Here is a 20,471-nt window from a genome sequence, read left to right on the forward strand (position 1 = left end):
AAATTGATCTGTCGCTACTTCCGACTTTAAGAATTGCAAGCAATTTCTAGATAATTATAATATCACCCTTCAACTAAGAAAAAATAAAAGGTCAGAATATAATATGAAAGCAGTGTATTCCATACTGAGCTTACTTGCTGGAAACAGTAGGGTTGGCATTTTCCCATATTAATCTTCACAGGAAGGGAAGTAATATAAAAATGTTGTTTTGAACTTCAGTGTGATGATTTCCTCTGGGTTTTGGTGGATGCTGAAAAAGAGAGTCATTACTGTCGCTCATAGATCTTTTTTTTAGAAGAGCCACTGTTGAACATATGAATGAGATCATTTCCCTTCTTCACACAAGGACATGGGTACTTCACATGGCTAATCAGGCCCACCGACAGGCCGGTTCATAAGGAGTCCAGTCAGTTACCCTCCTTACAGTGTATCAGGCTAGTACTTCAGAAAGTTAATTATATAGCAAAGTAAAGCATGCTTATTCATTATTCACCATGTGGGCTTAGCATTGTGAAAGGTCAAGAAAAGGAAAATGCTCTTTCTGTTAGTCCACTTATCTCTTTGGAGATCGACAATGTTTGTAGAGTCATATTTTTACATTTGAATAAACAGTACATCAGCACTTTGAAAATAGAGGTTTTAGCTGAATGAGAACATATGCTTCTAGGCAGTTATTGAGCACTGCATGTTTTATCCAATCGATGCATCTCAATCTGAGCTCAACAGGAGGTTTAAAATAGAGGAAAAGTGAATGAATCAATCACAGCTTAAAGACCAGGTGAGAATGGACCGAAATATAGATCTCTATGTAATCAGATCAGAAAATACCAACCAGTTTTAATAGTCTTATATGTTTTCCCATCATTCTCTTAGTGGTAGATGGTTATGACATGCCTCAGGCATGTTTGTGCCACAGTTGAGCATCTTAAAGGTGAAAGAATGCTCATTGTGGAGATGACAGGGTTAGATTATGAGTAATGACATTTATCTGAGGATGTCATTGGTGGAATGACAGTTCAGTGATGGGAGAATAGATTATCAAGCCCTCTCCATCTCGCTCAGCCTGTTATCTGTCGTTGCCGTGTCATGAGAACATGTACTTCCATAATCTCTCTTCGGGGATTCCTTACTATAATTTACCTCCCATTGCCACAGATCTGTGCAGGGACATGTTTTTTCTCCCCTCTCAATGGCTCATATGGCTGTTAACCTAGAAAAAAACCCTGAGGCAACATATCAGCAATGATGTGCTCCTGATGTGACCATTATGAGATATGGTCAGGAAGATGTCCAGCTCGAATCATATCAGATGGTCAGATGAGAGGTTACAAATTATGATAAAATGCCTCTTTTTTTTCTGCTGGTGGAAAATAAAATAATAAATAGATAATAAAGATAATGGCCTTGCAGTGCTATATTTCACAAAATGATGTCACAAACTCATCGGGGCTAGTTGTCACACAGAATTTTAACTGAAAGTTATAGGAAAAGGGTATTTTTCATCTGGCTGGGGAAATTCGTCACATTATATTGACACTTTAAATGATTTACATATTATTAATTAGAATAATTGTTGGGACAGAAATATAGTTTTATATTTTTTTAATGTTACATTTAAAAAAAAGTTGTTTTTTAATAATATTTTAGTTTCATAATTGTTTTACTGAGATTTTGCTTAAAATTCTTAAAATTGTTGATTTTCTTAAAAAAATCAATAACAAAGAGAACACAATAGAAGTGAATGGGAAACCCATTTTTGTAGGATTTAAAAGCAGAAACGTGAATCTTATGATTTGTAAAATTACTTGAATTAATCCTTCTGTTAAAACTTGTTTTATCAAAAAATAAACCCACACTGAGAAATATTCACTATAGTAAAAAGTGACAACTAGCATCCGTCTCCCCTATACAGTATGAGAATTGTCCATTTTCTGACTGAAGCAAAACATTTTAATATTTTAGGACTAAACGGTGATTTAGGTAAATGTCTGATCCTCTGGTGAAAAACAAAAGCAAGTAGTTTTGGTCCTTTTCAAAACGATGTCCCTGCAGGCAGCATGTTGTCTTTTTGTGCATTTGACCTGAGAGAAAGCGAGAAACGTCAGTCCTCATGCCTGACAAGTGAAGAAAGGTTAATGGTTGTGTATTTCGGGAATGTGATTCATTCTGTTTCACCTTATCTGAATAAGAGCCCCACGTGGGTTTGCATATCTTTGAATTCATTAGAGCCCATTAGCGACAGAGCTTGTTACAGACTGATCCATCGCAACATTCAGGACGCGGGAGCCTTTTGTTCCTCAAATGCCAAACACTTAACAAGTGAGCACCGCAGTCACTCTTCTTCGGGCAAGGGTCAGGTTTCAAGCGAAAATAAAATGAGACAGAGGTCAGACAAGATCAGAAAGTGAAGAGGGCACTTTCAGGTGTCTGACAGATTTACTAAATGACTGGAGAATATAATTTGGTAAATAGGTGAATTAATTGAACCCCCATACTGCTTGTCATTGCTAGAATATTCCATAGTTGTTGTTTTTATTAGATTGTTGGAGGATGATAATTCAGGCTAGCTCATGAAACAAAGCATGTTAGCCGCAGTGAAATGGACTCAATGTTTCCCTGTTTGAGAAGTTGTCAACTTTGAGTTTTTATGCATTGCCTGTCTTGGCAATCAGAGCTCTGCTACAGTCAGTAGTCTAAGCCACTCATGCTGACTAACAACATATGGTGCTTATTCTGTCAAAGTCGCATTTGCCTATTGTAAATATTTTAATTTTACATGAGATTTAAAGAAAAGCCACAGTCAAACTTTTGAATCCCTTCAACTAGGGATGTGCGATATATATCGTCTACGATGTGTGACGTGTCGTGGAAATTCTTAATACGAATACAACCTACTAAATCTGACTTCTTCACCACGGACCATTTAAACAACTTCCAGTTGTTAAAAATAATAACAACTTCAGTATCTCGAGGTAATTCCCTGAATACTTACTATACAATACAATACTTCCCTGAAGTAAGGTGACGGCGTCTGGTCAAGAAGCTACTATCACTACCTCAATCACACTTGAGCTGTTTCTTTTGTTGTCTTTTGAGCATAGAATCTTTAGTACTTCTATTACTACCTCAATCACACATAGATGTTCTGTTGTCTTTTGAGCGTATAATCTATTTCTCAGCTGAGCAGCATATACGAGACACGACTCCCAAGTTGCTCTTTGTAGAAATTAAGTTTTATTCACGGCCGGGAGATCACTGGCCACAACAACAAAGTGAGTCTCCTGAATAGAAAGATGCATGTACATTTAAATCATACAGTTTGTTTGTTAATGATCTCCGAATGCAAGGTAACAGGGAGGAGAGTAAAGATGGAAAGCTCCTAAAGCTTAGTTCCATACAAATTCACGGATAATTTGTTTTGTCATTAGTGAAAATCAATATTGACCTTGTATTTGAAAAAGGATCCTCATATAAGAATCAGTTCATTCGCATTTGGAGATCGACTATTTTTGACTGACAAAATGCCGGCGGACAGAAACGACAACAGCTACAGTGAGTTGTTCAAAATCTTTCTTTTTAGTAAACTCTGTGTATACAAACAATGTTCTCAATGCTCGAGTTCATGTGTAGAGCCCCTGGTGATACTTCGAGCAAAGTTTCATGTTTGTGTCGAGCCTTCTTAATGTTTTAAAAATAGCGATTTTGATGCTATCATAATCGTGCCCCTAGCACTCCCATTCAAAAGGCAATTTGACCCAAAACGAAAATACGGTCAAACTTAAAAGTGGCGTTTCCATTCTAATTATGCTTTTAAACGAAAATTTGCCTTGGGTAGATTAACAAAAAGACCCTAGGTTGTATCTTGGCAAGAGTTACGTTTTAAAATAACTGTCAAGGAATTTATACCTGTATGCTATTACGCTGTAGCCACATTGGACCAGCGGTTCAGCTGCGGCACCATCTTGGTCCATCGTGGGAATTCATTCGGGGCGCGACTCTCACAGTGCATTATGGGTATTCTCATCAGTTGTACACTCATTATTGCGGTGCATTGTGGGATTGAATGAGTGCACTCGAGAACATCCACTATGGTTTCAGACACCACTACAAATGGCTGTCCGTCCCCCAAATAGTGCCCTATTTAAGGGTATAGGGGGCGATTTCAGACAGCCAAATTCTTCGTTTCTGAATGAATCAGCCGTTTAAATTAATCGGTTTAAATTAATTACTCTCTCATTAACAGTGACTTGCTGCCATCTACTGGTGGTTTTAATTTCACATTTAAAGTAGGCTATCTTTTCATTTTTAAAATAATTTCAAATAACAATATTTAGCGTTTTATGTTTAAAACATCAAAACATTATTTATGCATTTGCAGCTGCAGGTTAAATGCATTCATGTCCCCTCTGAGTTGTGTAAAATGCATCTAAATGCCACTTCAGTTGCAACTTATGTGTTTCCTCTGCATTGCACAGATGAATTTTGTTGAAGCTGATTTCATTTGATTGGTAACAGCCCTATTGTGTCTTATTATTCTAATTAAATGTATTGATTAAATGTAAGAATTTGACTCAAAAGATGATGCATACATTAGTGAGGTTAAAATGGCTTTATAAAGGTAAAAATGGCCATAAAAGGTAAAAAAAAAACAAAACAAAAAAACGCACAGAATATGAAGAATATGAAAACTTTAGGAGTCAGCTGTCCACGGCAGTCCTAAACCTGCCATGGTACCAACACAATTAACACACTCAGCAAAAAAAAATTCTAATTACTGTTATCGAAAAAAATATATAATTTTGTGTCAATATTGCGCACACCCCTGGATATATACCCTTGACAACTCTTTTTTTTTTTTTACAAAAAAACTAAACAAAATGGTTTTGGTTCAGATACAGTACCTGTAGTTAGGTCCCAAATTAGATAAAATGTTAGTATTTTTGTCATTATTTTCTTAAATGTTTTTCATTATAAATTATATTATCAGCATACAATTTTGAGTGATACTTTCAAATGAAAAATCTGTATTTTGTCCATCTTTTGCTTTAATAATTTTTTCCATTACAAATTATATTATCAGCATAAAAATCTGTGCGAAAGGTTGAAAATGAAATGAAAATTAATGTTTCAGATTTGTTTGTTGTATCCATCGGTGCCTTTTTATGATTTCATTATAAATCAGCAGAAAAATTTGAAATTATTAGTTTTTTAAATATGTAATAGTATGTTTTCCCCATTTTTTTTAAAGACAGGAGCATTCAAACTTTGTATTTTGTGTGAAACCTGATAGTCATCTCCAGCAAAGACTGTCTTGTGCTTCAATAAAAGCAAAAACATCTGACTGTCTGTAAAAAATGAGGTCTCGCCACCTCTCTCTGGACTGCCCAAACGATAGATTAAGTTTACGAGGCTGTCAAATGTACCTGTGATGGTGTGCAGTTTCCCCTTAGTTATACAGTGAGTGGTGGTGAGTTGTGCAGTTGGGAGTGCATTGTTATTCTCATCTCGGTGGTGTTTACACCCTGGTGTGATAATTTCACGCATGATCACACACACACACACACACACATACATGCTCTGATGCTTGGCCATTCCTTTCCACAAGCAGCTGCGGTGTGTACTGCCACATCTGCTATAGGAACAAATAGATAATGTGAAACATGCTTTATTTTTCACATTATTACATGATTTTCATTATTATTTTTTCTCTCTGATATTAATAAACGTGTTTGGTAGATCTGCACCATGAAGAACGAGTTAAGTCCATTAAATAAACGGAGATCAGCTGGTCATATAAAGAAAATGTTGATTCACATGATATTCTTTCACCTTTTGTCCCATTACCTTCAAATCAATGGATTGTTTCATTGCTGATGGAAAATTCACAGATATTAAATTAACCCTTGATATAAAGGCTTAACCCAATGAAAGCAACTATACCAAAGCACATAAACCTGTCAATATTTGAACTTTATGACTCTTATAAATCTCCTGTACATTTTGCCAACTGCCTCCCCAGCCTTGTTTTTCATGAGTTGCTCATTTCAGAGGGGAAATGGCCTTTACTGTGGTATCATATTGCCCCATCATGCCAAGTCCTTTTTTATAGGTCATTGGTTTTGCAATAATATAAATATAGGTTGTAAATCATGTGAGATTATAACAGTTGTTTATCTGCTGCTATCTCTGAATGTATTACTTGCAGGCCCTAGAGCCAAATAAAAGCTGAAAACACAAAGAGGGAAGCAACGGAGGGTAAAAACCACTCTAATTATCTTCCTTTCAAGGCATCAGTTATGGCAACTAAGCTTTAGCTTTCACTTGCACCTCTTTGTGCTTGGTGAATAACAGCAAGACGGTTAGGCTATGTAAGAAAAAATGATGTGGACGTCGAAGATCTCAAAAATGAAGTTTATTACAGTATAGCAGTGGCAAGGTACACAAAGCACCTTGGGTTCACCGGCGTCAGAATGAACCCAGAACATCCAAATCTTAAACCTTTTATCCTGTTACAGTTTACAACACTTAATGTAAATTAAGTTGCCCTTGTTGTAACAGGTCTGTATGTTAATGAAGTTGAGACACCCCATTGTCTGAGAAGGTTCTCTGTGTCCCACACCCAGTCCCATTCTAGAATTGACTACCATTTGCTCAGGATGTGATCAACCCAAATGGTCAAGAAACAATATTACTTGACTGCCTTAATCTCTATGATAATTAAGCCATTTTGGGGATGAGCTCATTCTAAAATATATTTAGGAGTGGAATCTGGGTCGAGGCAGACTACAATTTCTTACAGTTAGTTATATTTCTTAATACAGCATGTGAAGTCAAGGAGAGACAGTGTAATGCTTCTTTTGAAAAGTTAGGAGTTGACATAAAAGTGAGATATGTTTTGGATTTTATGTTAATTATTGGTTTATAGCTATACACTGCCCCAAAAAAAGTCACTATTTGGATTTGCAAATGCTTGTCTATGATTGGATCATTATTGCAGTGATTATTATGTTTCTGGCATGTTATATGTTCGGCAACAGTTCTTTTAACCTAAATGATGGAGTGTGTAGCTTTTCATTTCTTAAAAAAAAAACATGTAAGAAGACACATCATGGCCATGTTCCAGGATGACAATGTCAAGATTCATCAGGCTCAAGCCTCAAATTGTGAAAGAATGGTTGTGAGGGAAATGCATTGAAAGTCTTTGGGATGTGCTGGATTGGTGTGCTTGACTCTTTCATTGTCAATACAATATACTGTATTGACCAAAAATGGTGAAGAAGTGCTGATGCACCTCTTGATGGAAATAACATTACAACATTTATTTCCATCAAGAGAATAAAAAAAAATAGCTGCCATAACTGACATAATAATCACTGCTATAATTATCTCATTATAGATTCATAAGCATTTCCCTGCTTATGCAATACTTAGGACCACACTGTAAAAAATTTGTAACACTCCCAAATCAAAAATTTCAATTGACTGATAACATCTAAATTTTTCAATTGGCCCAAGTGAAAATCTGTACATTTAATTTCAGAATTTACAGAATTTCACTTGGGCCAATTGAAAAATTGAGATGTTATCGGTCAATTGAAATTTTTGATTTGGGAGTGTTACAAATTTTTTACAGTGCATGTGATATTTCAGTTTTTCTTTTTTAATAAATGTGCAAAAATGTCAACAATTCTGTGTTTTTCTGTCAATATGGGGTGCTGTGTGTACAATAATGAGGAAAAGAAAAATGAACTTAAATGATTTTAGCAAATGGCTGCAATATAACAAAGAGTGAAAAATTTAAGGGGGTCTGAATACTTTCCGTACCCACTGTATATATTAGTTGATCCAGTGTAAATCAAATTCGTATGCATAAAATGTCTGCCAGTCAACATCTGCGTATGAATTATGTTAGTTTTGTCAGCATGCTTGTTCTACAGATCACCCCTGTAAACAGTCATTTCCAAAGGTCTGATGTGTGATCATGCTATGTGAATACAAATGTGCGCAGTATTACGGTGATAACGAGAGGCCGGCTCCTGGGGGCACTTCGGTCACTCCAAACCTGCCAGTACTTTTGCTTTTCATTTGGTCCCCATTTCATCTGTAGGCCAGAAAGCTTTGTTCCCTAAAGCACAAGTGTCAGCAGTCTGAACTTGGAGAAAATCTATTCCATTTCCTTTTAGCCCTGTCTTGACACAGAGCTCTTTATTTAGAAGGTGAATTTCTGGAAAGCACCAGTGTAATAGGCTAATAGGAATTGGTGTTGACATTAAATGCAGAAAACAGAAAGTCACATCTTATGAGAAAAATAGAAACAAGCGGCTCAAACTGATCCTCAGGGAGGACAACCAGTGATATATTTTATCCACATGTTCTTTCACCTATAGAGTCAGTTAGGTGGCAGCTGTGTTGGGGAGTTATAGGGTTATAGTGATGTAAATCAATACACAGAGTCAAACTTAATGACTAGTCTCCTTCATAGTGATGAATAGTGTGTCTACATGGAAATCGATGTGGACGAACAAGTGCACTCAAGATAAAATATATGCACACACACACATGCATGCATGCACACCCTAACCACCGTGGGCTTTATTTGTTGTCTTTTCCTGGTGATAATGATTCATTACACTGGACACTGTTTGTTTGGCTCGGAGCCTTTTTTTGTGTTTCTGACCAATCAACAGCCAATATAAATAGTCATGGGTCATATGTGATGTCCTACATAGCCATAAAACTGAGCAGTAGAGTTATACTTTGGTGCTTTAATGGCCTTTTAACAAAGGTGAAAATGAATTACACGTTGTTGTAAAAAAAAATTAAGTTATGTCATCAGAAAAAAATTATATTTATATTTAAAAAAAACATTTATATTCAACAAAATACATGTATCGCACTGTAAAATAATAGTATAATATTTTATAGAATAAAATAAAAATGTCATTATAGTGTATATATATCCCAGAGTTCTCATGGGTGTGTATGTTTTTTAGTTAAAATTTATTTAACTAACTAAAACTCTTGAACTTTAAGGCATCAAGTGGTTGTATATTTTACTGTATTATGATAGTTAACAGTAGTATTTAAAGTGTAACACCGTGCCCTAACCTAGACATGATGCCATAAGATTCCAGCAACAAGCAATTAGTCTGCCCACACTAGACAAGAAGAGCCAATGAGAAGAGCGTGTGGGCGGAGTCTCTCTGCAAAAGCACTGAACTCGCAACCAAATGGATAAATACATAATCAAATTCATAATATTCGACCATTTTAACATTAAATGCAGAAACTTTGCTAAAATAGAATCATCGCATATTGCCGTCGAGGCAGGTTAGGCCAAAAACTCTGATTAACATGGAAAAGAGACCTTTTATCATGTGTCGCAGCGTAGTGTCTGGTTAGGACACTGTGTTATGGTTGAATAATGACAGATTTTTAAACATTTTCCATTCAGAAGGTCCAGAGGTTAGCAGAAGTATTCATAATCTGTGTTTTTCTCAGTCACTATCATTCTGCCATAGAGACATAACTTAGCCTATTTTTCAGGGAGTCGTGACAATAGGAAGGCAAATAATCAAATCAGTGTTGTGTTTCCCTGAGGTTCCAATCAGACTCTGAGAGACTCTGGGGCGGGGAGGACAGATCCAGATGATGCTGATGATAATAACTGTATGATTTTTGACAAAAGGTTTCCCAGGAAAATGATGGTTTGATTTGATTTTCATGCTGCATTTCTGCCTGGTACAAAAAAAAAGCCCATAAGCAATCCTCCCCTCTGGTGAATTATAATTGGTAAGCAATAATTTTGAGGGTTTTGTCTTTTGGGTAATCAAAATCAAACAGCTACTTGGAATAATAAGTGCAAATCTGAGCTAAAAAAGCAATTTTGTTTGTAACAATCAACTCTATTGTCCTCATGCCCTCAAGTTGACTGAAGGGTGCATTTACTAATTTCCTCTAGAACAACAACAAAGAAATGGATGCCTGTCTGAAAGAGCATCAGATAATCACGAGCAGCATGGCAAAAGCTGCAGGGAAATGTTTTAAGCGACAACATCTACCAGCTGGAGAAGGTGTGCAAGCCATTCGCCAACCTTTTCTCCACAGGTCACCGCCATGTCAGACGCCACCGACGTGGTGTTCATGGCAACCGCAGCCTAGAAGAACAATAGGAGTGCCACAGAGCACAGTGGATTGCTTTCCAAAAATAGAAAAAACTGCCACTAGCCGATAATTGGGTGTTCAGTGTCATCCTTTTCAAACCTTAGATCTCTCATCTTTCATCAAGAGTATTGACACATAGCCAAATATACGCCATAAAGACAGAATGAGGGCTGGAGAGCCCTTTGGGTGTCATTACAGAAGATCAACCTGGACGAAGAGACAGGGAAATTAAATGAAGCAGTCCAAACTGATCCATCAGGTTTCAGAAGGTGAAACGTGTTTACTGTGTCCAGCACGTCAAATAATTGAGCTGCCACACTTCATCAAAAGCCTCTTTAATCACCAGCCTGTTATTGGTAGCTACTAATGATACATTGTATACGTCTCATTCACAGTCTCCTGGTACCGGGGTGGATATAGAAGAGGACTGTGAGATTATTACGATGTTTGTGTTTGAAAATGGCAGTTCATTGGTGCATCATCAGCCATCAGAATTCAGCTGTTTGTGAGTGAGCACATCATGGTTAATTGTTTATGCCATCCCACAGGGAGCATGCCTTAAATTCTTTCTTGATTAGGGACAGAGGTGAGGGAATAATTGGAATAATAATACAATCATGTGTGGAACAACACATCTCTCAAATCAGTTAAAGACGCTCGTAAAAAGAAATCACGTTATCGCCTGAGGCAGTGGCAACAGGTAGCCTATGATGCACAAACACATTCAGTTTAATGTTGAAACTGACTAATTACTGACAGATTTTAAAAGTCGACCTCCTTTAAATCACTTGCGATTGTTGTTGATCGTCTAATTTTCGTGGACCTAGGAATCTACGCGAACAGGCGAAAGAAATACATATTTCGCGACGGGTTCAAGCTGGTCGTGCAGATTTGCGGCCAAACAATCCATTGTGTTGTCAGTGTATGAAGCTGCCTCAGAACTCTTTTTTTATTCCAATCAGATTTGTGAAAGTCAACACTCGAATCCGTCGAACACGTTGCAAAATCAGTGAAGGGAAATCTTTCCTTGTGCGAAATTTACAATTGCGTGGATTCCTTCTGAAATAACTGTATTTTGCTTGTGAAAATTTGCTGAAAGACGGTCAATGTTCTTCTTAACACGGTAAAGTTTTGCATGCATTAGCAATGCATTAATACCGGGCTTACTGTACAATTTCCATATTAGAATTTCCACCACCAACAGGGTGCCGAATCTCATAATGGTGAGCTTTTTTCTCATATGCAAATGAATTGCATATAATATGAGAATCCAGGAATAGCCATTCATTTAAGTAATTACATAGCCTACATTTGTTGCCACCTGCTCTGGATTAGGCAGTCCACAATAAATCTGTATGAATAGACCGGTGTAGCCTACTAGCTCTGTCATAGTGAATTAAACTGTAATTTGTAATAGCCTACAGTTTGTTTACTTTAAAGTAAAATTGTTGCAAAGTAATGGAAAATTGGCACACAAATATGTGCCATATGAACATCTTTTATTAGGTGTGCTACTTGATTTTATGTGCTTTTGCAGTAAATTATTGTTAAAATTATGTTTTTGATTTTTATATAAATAAAACAGTGTCACCAAACAGTGAATTTCTGGCAAACACAGTTGCCAGTTTTTATTTAACAGAATATGTTTTACTGTGTATGATTTTCTTTCAAATATCAGGGAAAGCAGATTAAAATGAGGCATTATGGTTGAATCTGGAGCATTGATATAACCGTGTGATGTTCATTAATCTGTTCTATTTTAAATAAATAAATACAAACATCTTCCCCCTGATTTATCTTTTAAATCAGTGATCTGTCTATCTGTAAGCCTGTTCTTAATTTCCTCTGTATTATTTGCCTGCCTTGTGCATATCCTTATTGACAGCTCAGGCTTATCATGTCTGAAATATGTCCAGTGTACAGTGGAGGAAGCCTTCTAATGTAATTATTTCCTCTGCTAATCTGAGCATGCACAGGTGGGCTTTGGACCGCCATGGCATCAGTTGATCTCCATGCTGTCAAGTCACTTGCAATGTCACCTGCTTTAATAGGGGGTGTGCAGGGCACCCATAGCATGGGAGTCATTTGTCATATTTCAGTTTGGACTGTGAATTATGATCTTAACGCCATCATTATTTGCCTGATATACGAATTAGGAAACTGGCATTTGCATTAGGATATCATCTTGTTTGTAAGAGGATGATGATGAACTATTAGAGTATTTATGACAATAATAACATAAATACTATTATTAGTTAGAATGTCTAACCAAAAGGGTCAAATGAAAGAAAGCTTTTACAGTATGTGTCAAATATAAATAGCGGGCAATCCTGTGAGGTGAGATGCTATTGTCCTGTTTGTGCCAACATTTGTTAACATAAGGAAAATCATAAGCAGCTCCAGTTAGTATTCTTGTGGGATGAAGACCGGGACAGGATGCTCCCATGATCCTATGTGTCTTAATTAAACACTCAAATCACTTCTAATGTTATTTCATTTCTAAAACTGTATGAATGATAAGGTTATAGCTGTCACCTCAGGAGCAAGTCAGAAGTCAAGTTTAGTATGTAACCTTAAAACAATGGATCCACAAGGAGCATTTTGGTTAAAATATGCTGTGCTAATAAAGTCCTGGAATTTTTGTCACACTAACAACAAAGAAACAAATAAAACTGCATATTTCACTTACTTAATTATGTTTTTGGTGCTTTTTTATGATATTGATGCAGTCAAATATATATATATATATATATATATATATATATATATATATATATATATATATATACAGTGAGGAAAATAAGTATTTGAACACCCTGCTATTTTGCAAGTTCTCCCACTTAGAAATCATGGAGGGGTCTGAAATTGTCATCGTAGGTGCATGTCCACTGTGAGAGACATAATCTAAAAAATAAAAATCCAGAAATCACAATGAATGATTTTTTAACTATTTATTTGTATGATACAGCTGCAAATAAGTATTTGAACACCTGAGAAAATCAATGTTATTATTTGGTACAGTAGCCTTTGTTTGCAATTACAGAGGTCAAACGTTTCCTGTAGTTTTTCACCAGGTTTGCACACACTGCAGGAGGGATTTTGGCCCACTCCTCCACACAGACCTTCTCTAGATCTGTCAGGTTTCTGGGCTGTCGCTGAGAAACACGGAGTTTGAGCTCCCTCCATAGATTCTCTATTGGGTTTAGGTCTGGAGACTGGCTAGGCCACGCCAGAACCTTGATATGCTTCTTACAGAGCCACTCCTTGGTTATCCTGGCTGTGTGCTTCGGGTCATTGTCATGTTGGAAGACCCAGCCTCGACCCATCTTCAATGCTCTAACTGAGGGAAGGAGGCTGTTCCCCAAAATCTCGCAATACATGGCCCCGGTCATCCTCTCCTTAATACAGTGCAGTCGCCCTGTCCCATGTGCAGAAAAACACCCCCAAAGCATGATGCTACCACCCCCATGCTTCACAGTAGGGATGGTGTTCTTGGGATGGTACTCATCATCACTCTTCTTCCTCCAAACACGTTTAGTGGAATTATGATCAAAAAGTTCTATTTTGGTCTCATCTGACCACATGACTTTCTCCCATGACTCCTCTGGATCATCCAAATGGTCATTGGCAAACTTAAGACGGGCCTTGGCATGTGCTGGTTTAAGCAGGGGAACCTTCCGTGCCATGCATGATTTCAAACCATGACGTCTTAGTGTATTACCAACAGTAACCTTGGAAACGGTGGTCCTAGCTCTTTTCAGGTCATTGACCAGCTCCTCCTGTGTAGTTCTGGGCTGATTTCTCACCTTTCTTAGGATCATTGAGACCCCACGAGGTGAGATCTTGCATGGAGCCCCAGTCCGAGGGAGATTGACAGTCATGTTTAGCTTCTTCCATTTTCTAATGATTGCTCCAACAGTGGACCTTTTTTCACCAAGCTGCTTGGCAATTTCCCCGTAGCCCTTTCCAGCCTTGTGGAGGTGTACAATTTTGTCTCTAGTGTCTTTGGACAGCTCTTTGGTCTTGGCCATGTTAGTAGTTGGATTCTTACTGATTGTATGGGGTGGACAGGTGTCTTTATGCAGCTAACGACCTCAAACAGGTGCATCTAATTTAGGATAATAAATGGAGTGGAGGTGGACATTTTAAAGGCAGACTAACAGGTCTTTGAGGGTCAGAATTCTAGCTGATAGACAGGTGTTCAAATACTTATTTGCAGCTGAATCATACAAATAAATAGTTAAAAAATCATATATTGTGATTCCTGGATTTTTTTATTTAGATTATGTCTCTCACAGTGGACATGCACCTACGATGACAATTTCAGACCCCTCCATGATTTCTAAGTGGAAGAACTTGCAAAATAGCAGGGTGTTCAAATACTTATTTTCCTCACTGTGTATATATATATATATATATATATATATGTATACTGTATATTTTTGTATACTGTACTGTATACTGTATATTTTTATTTTTGAATTGCCCCTTTAAGGTAAAAATTGGCACGCCATGTTCTCTGGTTACACGCTGTGTTTTGCAATAATGACACTTCACAAACTGTGACTTCTCTAAAAGTATTTGTAATATATTCACTGTCTTTGCAAGTGTTTTATAATAAATATATGCTGATATGTCCATTGATGTCAGGCTCACTGTTATTTGCTATGACCCCTGGTGATGTGTCATTGAACTGGGAAAAAACTGCTGAAACGGCCTTTATTTAAATGAACTCTGCACAACATGATGTGACAAAAAGTGGGAAAACACTATTAAAGAAGCCAAGACGGCTCTGATTCTGGATACTCAAAACTCTAAAATGTTATTTCCAGTAACTATTTGATAACTCTACTGCAATCACTATAGACCACCACAGATGTTATATTTGATCTGGCTGGTAATAATCATGACCAAACATGTAGGCTACAATAAGGTGATATATTTTGTTGTCTATTTTTATTGTTGTCTCTGTGTACTGGAAGCTTCTTCTGGCACCAAAACAAATTCCTTGTGTGTGTGTGTGTGTGTGTGTGTGTGTGTGTGCAAACACACTTGGCAATAAAACTCTTTCTGATTCAGATTCTGATATATAGGAACTGTTCTGAGGGATTCTTGACTCTTTGTTATGAAACCAGATGTTCAGATAATATTTTATGAAAATGCATGATTTTCATGGCTCCACACAAACTATATTCAAAGACTCTTGGTTTGACCCAATTTAATAACAGCATAACATATTCTAAAATGATTAATGTGAGTATATTTTTAGTTCGTTGTAGTAAAATGACTAAGGGTTTCCTATAACAGTGGGAGCTAATGATCTTTCACAACCTTCATGATGGTCTTTATTAAATAATTCCTTCTAGTTAGGCTGATAGAATACTTCAACATGTGATTAAATACTTTATGGAGATGATATGGCAATTCTTCTTTTTCAGTTATGTATTATGAAGGAAACAGATTAGCATGACAGAACATTGATCCATTTACTGCGTTAACATTGATTAATGATATTGTCATTCATTTTAAAGGACATTTTGTTTCCTTTAGCATAAAATTCTGACAAAGTTCTGTTTACTGATGTAAGTTTTCAATTATGTGACAAGTAATGCTGGCAGAATCTCTCTTAAGACTCTCTAGATAATAACAATGAGTGTTTAAGACAAACACAAGTACAAAATAAATGTAGGAAACAGAAGCAGTGTAGAAGATTTGTGGCACATTACAGTAAATTCCTAAATCTAGCTGTCCATGATGAGGACTGTCCTGGTAAATGGCTCTTTGTTAATCCAATTCCTGACACCATGCCAATGACAAAAAATAATTCTTGTTGTCAGCCTGCCACCTCTCTCTAACTGTATTGGCACATTTCAATTCTGTTTAGTTTAGGAGAGAGAATGTGCTGTAAATCATTTCTCCAAGTGAAAACAGGGCCATGTTTGCCAGCTCCTCACCAAAAGAATATATTACTATCCATCCATTTAAATATAACTACTCATGGTCATCCAAAAGATTTAGTCCAGACTTTCAACATATGCGTATTGAATCAAAACGCATACACATAGTCCACATTTTATTTTGTACTGCTGTGTGCTTCCTATTCAAATGTGTCAATGATGCTTAATTATAATGAACTAAAATTAGTTAGCGTTCTTAAATCTGCAATCTTAAATGGAATCTATAAAACATACACATAAAACCATTAGAAGTATTCATATATGCTATGTAGTAACATTACTTACTCTGTTCCAAACCCAGAATATAATGAATTAAAATAAATTAACAAAATTAATAAATACCGCTTTTTTGACATTTGTCTGGTTGATGCTCATCATAGGCTGTCCTTTGAGCTCCCTCTAGTGGAAAAATAAGGGACATTTCATAAAAGTCAGGATGAAGTTGTCATATGTGTTTTTAATGTTACACAATGTAATGTTTTACTTTTTTTATATTTTTATATTTGTTGTCCATAAAACAATCACTGTTTTATGGGTTAAATTTGGTTTAAAACCCAATAAATGGCTGTTTATTGGCAGGTTCCATTGTGATATGTTGTCACAAGTTATGTTGAGTTCAATGAACTATATTATATTTTTGTGCTATGCAATAACTGGACATTTTTGTGGAGGCTTTTTTTTTTTTTTTTGCCAAGATGTACGGCATGTGGTTACATAGAAACTGAGAAATATTCACTGAATCACTGGAGTAAAAAGTGTGACAACTAGCCTTGTTCCCCCTTATAGGTATAGTTGGTGTAAAAGTTCATCTACCAGAAGTTTATGATTGTCAAGTTTATCAGTAATGATTTGTTTAAAAAGCGTATAACCCATTTAGTTTTATAATCATGCGCGGGCCATAAAAAAGAATAGTAACACACTACTCTTCTGATGCCTCAAATGTGAAAGTACAAAGAATACCCCAGTGATCGCTGATGAAATAGTCACACTTCAGCTTCTCCAGACCAATCAGGGTCATGCTTTCTGGCCGTAGCTGGGCACCCTCTGCGGCTGGTCTGAGGAAAATTCGATCAAATCGCAGGCGTATAGAATGAGGGATTTCATTGTTATCATTGATGGATGTGTCCCAGGTGTATCTGCTTTCCTCTGGTTTCCCTAGCATCTCCCACACATCAGAGATACTGTCCGGCAGCCCGTTGAGCTTACTCACCTGTCATAACAAACACAGACAAACAAATTCACACGTAAAATTTTGACAGAGTATAATGTGGGTTTTGATTTAGAGCAAACATATGTTTGTATCACACACAACCTCCCAATCCCTGAGGTTAGTATCTCCTCCAAATATAACTGAGTGGTCCTCTGGAGCCTCTTTCATCCATTTCCAGACTCTCCGCAGCTGATTCATGCGTTCTTGAGAACCTGTCTTGCAGCTCTCCAGATGAGATGTCATAATGCACAGCGGACGGCCTAAAAAGCTCACCTAAACAAACATGCAAACACAAAACGGGACGCTGAATGTTTTGAATGGTCTAAATTTACATTATGACTTTTATCATTATAAATATGGTCAACGGGCTTAAGAAAAAGTGCATATTCATAATCAGGCATATCGAAACAATAACTATCCAACGGCTAGCAAAAATTTGACCTACATTTGTAACTAGCAGGTTCCTGTCCATCTCTGTGGTTGGGTACTTCACAATGCTGCTCTGGACGAATTGTACTCTTTCCTTTCTGAGCAAAATGCCAGTGAAATAGCCCTCTTCACTGGCTGAAACACAAAATCATCTAATATTCATACCAGAAATAGTATTTATTTATCGAGCTTGTATGCAACCATTAACATACCTTGCAGAAACTGATAATCTGTCATAATGTTCTGTAAAATTTTCAAAGAAGGAGGGACCAGCTCTTGTAACAGTATAACATCTGCACGGTACCTGCATTAAAATCATAATTTAGTGATCAAATCACTAAAAAAGTCTTTTTGTAAGTGGTTTTGTAATACATTAGATCTTTTTTTAGTTAATTGAGACTGCTAAATGCTATATATGATGTGTGCAATGTTATTAATGTTTAAAAAAAATTTGATTAATATGCAAAGAAAACAATACAGTCAGTAACTCATTTGTAGATTCAAAAGATTGATCTGTTTCTTTGAGCATCTCTAATAGAATGTAACATCAGCTCAACAAATGGTTTGAGTTTATGGCAGGACCATCCGTTTAACCTACGACAGACAGGAGAGTGTTCATGGAAACTGATTGTTGGAAAACAATCATATTTTTCAAAATTCTGCTTAATGCCACACCAGTAGAGCAGAAATGACACACTTTACCTTTAAATGTGAATGATATTCATTAAGCAACCTCAGAAACACTACTGTGCAACTGTAAACTCTCTAAACCTGATCATTTAAAAATTGTATTCACTATTTAATCATCCTTATAAATCTGTGCAAGAGAAATCTATTCATATTAATGTTTGGTCTGAAGATGTATGCATACTGAAAATATAAAAAAATGACAATTGTGAGTAACACTTACTTTCCTAAGAGTGACAGCAGACCTTTGACCCGGTCAAAGACATTATCCAAATCCAGACCGTCTATATTCCAGGTTATGACTGTCAGATAGCTGTTTCTGGAGCTGAATTGGGCTTCCTGCTGATCAGCTGACTGATCTGTGAATGAATTCCCCCAGTATGCCTGTTTTAAGGGAAAACTAGACCGTTTTGTCTGGGTGGACTTGGATTCTGTTGATGGTGTGTGTTCACCCTGGATCGGAGGGGTTTGTGTAGACTGCGTTTGGACAGATTGGAGTTGGGGTGACTCCGTCTGAGTTGACTGGTCACAGGTAGACCGAGCTGATGTTTTCTGTGCACTTTGGGCTTTTTGTCGATGAGAGGAGAGTGCAGGAGAAGTTTCAGGTGAAATAGAAGGATTTCTTGTTTTGCGAGTATTCTTTTCTTGCTTTGATCCAGCAGACCTTTTTTCATGAAGCTCAGGCGGGTGTTGTGAGGGTGGCGACAGCTCTTCAACAGTGACCTGAGTACAATCACCACCTGTTTTCGTTTGGCATGCAGCACTGCGTCTCTTTTTATGCTTTTTATTCTTCCCAGTTTTCCCCTCAACTTTGGTGTCCACAAGACAAGGAGCACTGTCATTACAGCCCACACGGGGCTCTCCTGAGCAGGTATCACTATATCAGAATAAAATACAGAATGTCAAAAATTCAATTGTGTTGCGAGCTTATATATATTAATCCATTAAAAATAAAACAGCAGCATCTATCAAGACTAAAGCAGCTTGACATTTTGAAATTAGATAATCTAACTAAATATTAAACAGTCTTACCAAAGCAAACAGTTTTGTATACAATATAACAGACATTGATTAACTACAGAAAATACAAATGCTTTCAATGTTTCTTAATAATACTGAATTTTGTACTTACCTTGGAGAACAAGGTGGTGCATCCATTTTAACAGGGAGGATAGGTTTGTGTTTCTTGGAGCTTTCAGATTCTATTTCTGTTCAGGGTTTGGTATTGACAGTGAGTATGCAGTCACGTTAAACCCGACATGAACAAGTTTATTCAGCCTATGCCTATGAAAAGCATGGTTAGCTCATTAGTCACTACATGCAATGTGTCCAAAATGATAACAATATGAATATTAGGCAACATGTTAGACCTATAGCTAAGTTATCACTGGGTATGTGATTTATAATTTTGTAGGCTATAGCTTAAATCTAACATTGAACTGTTATGTGTACGTGCTACTCCTTTATATAACCTATATTAACCTGTATTAGGCTATATAACCTTTGGAGATAGGCTACCATACATTAAATAAACACGGAATACTGTCAAACAATGTCGTAATTTAGGATAAATAGTCCGAATTTTTAACTTAAACTTTAACAGCTGCGAGATTTATGTCCCAATTACGAGATAGCATAACATATATGTTATACTCACAGACAACGGCAGTATTTGTCTCCCAAGTCTCGAGTAAAGCATAACTCTCTTGCCTTTTTAGTGCAGCAGTAGTTAGTTTCGATTTCCCACACGACACGTCAGAGTGAGGTTGGTCTATGAAAAACTGAGCGGCAATATATATATACAAATTCAAATCTCAGATGTTTTTTTTTTTCGTACTTTATGGTATAAATAGTTAAATACTTAGAGTAAGATATTTACAATGAATTAAAAACGCAGGGAAGTGTTAAAATGAGACAAGTATTATTTCCGGAGACGAGCCTACCTCAGCCAGCTGCTAAACCCCGCCCCCTTTTTAGCTCTCTGTTCCAAGCTTTTACAGTCTATGATTCCAAGCGGTTCCAAA

At 36.8% G+C, this 20,471-nt stretch overlaps 1 protein-coding gene across 9 annotated transcripts; it reads right to left on the reverse strand.

Annotated features, from left to right (window-relative positions):
- Positions 1-16,224: 16,224 nt before the first annotated feature.
- Positions 16,225-20,412, reverse strand: tdp2a (tyrosyl-DNA phosphodiesterase 2a). Of its 9 annotated transcripts, none has more exons than XM_084385639.1 (9): positions 20,391-20,409; positions 20,105-20,228; positions 19,580-19,731; positions 18,671-19,324; positions 17,973-18,064; positions 17,777-17,895; positions 17,434-17,604; positions 17,082-17,331; positions 16,225-16,520 (listed from the first exon to the last, which is right to left on the reverse strand). In XM_084385639.1, the coding sequence occupies exons 3-9, from the start codon at positions 19,603-19,605 to the stop codon at positions 16,453-16,455; spliced, it is 1,380 nt and encodes a 459-aa protein (XP_084241765.1). In that variant the 5' UTR covers positions 19,606-19,731; positions 20,105-20,228; positions 20,391-20,409; the 3' UTR covers positions 16,225-16,452. The 9 variants fall into 9 exon arrangements, with proteins under 9 accessions (XP_084241765.1, XP_084241772.1, XP_084241771.1 ...); XM_084385646.1 differs by lacking the exon at positions 20,391-20,409 and having other exon boundaries at positions 18,671-19,064; positions 19,244-19,324; positions 19,580-19,655; positions 20,105-20,379; XM_084385645.1 differs by lacking the exon at positions 20,391-20,409 and having other exon boundaries at positions 18,671-19,064; positions 19,244-19,324; positions 20,105-20,379.
- Positions 20,413-20,471: the final 59 nt, after the last annotated feature.

The sequence above is a fragment of the Rutilus rutilus genome, assembly GCF_951802725.1.
Source record: "Rutilus rutilus genome assembly, chromosome: 17".
Taxonomy (NCBI): domain Eukaryota; kingdom Metazoa; phylum Chordata; class Actinopteri; order Cypriniformes; family Leuciscidae; genus Rutilus; species Rutilus rutilus.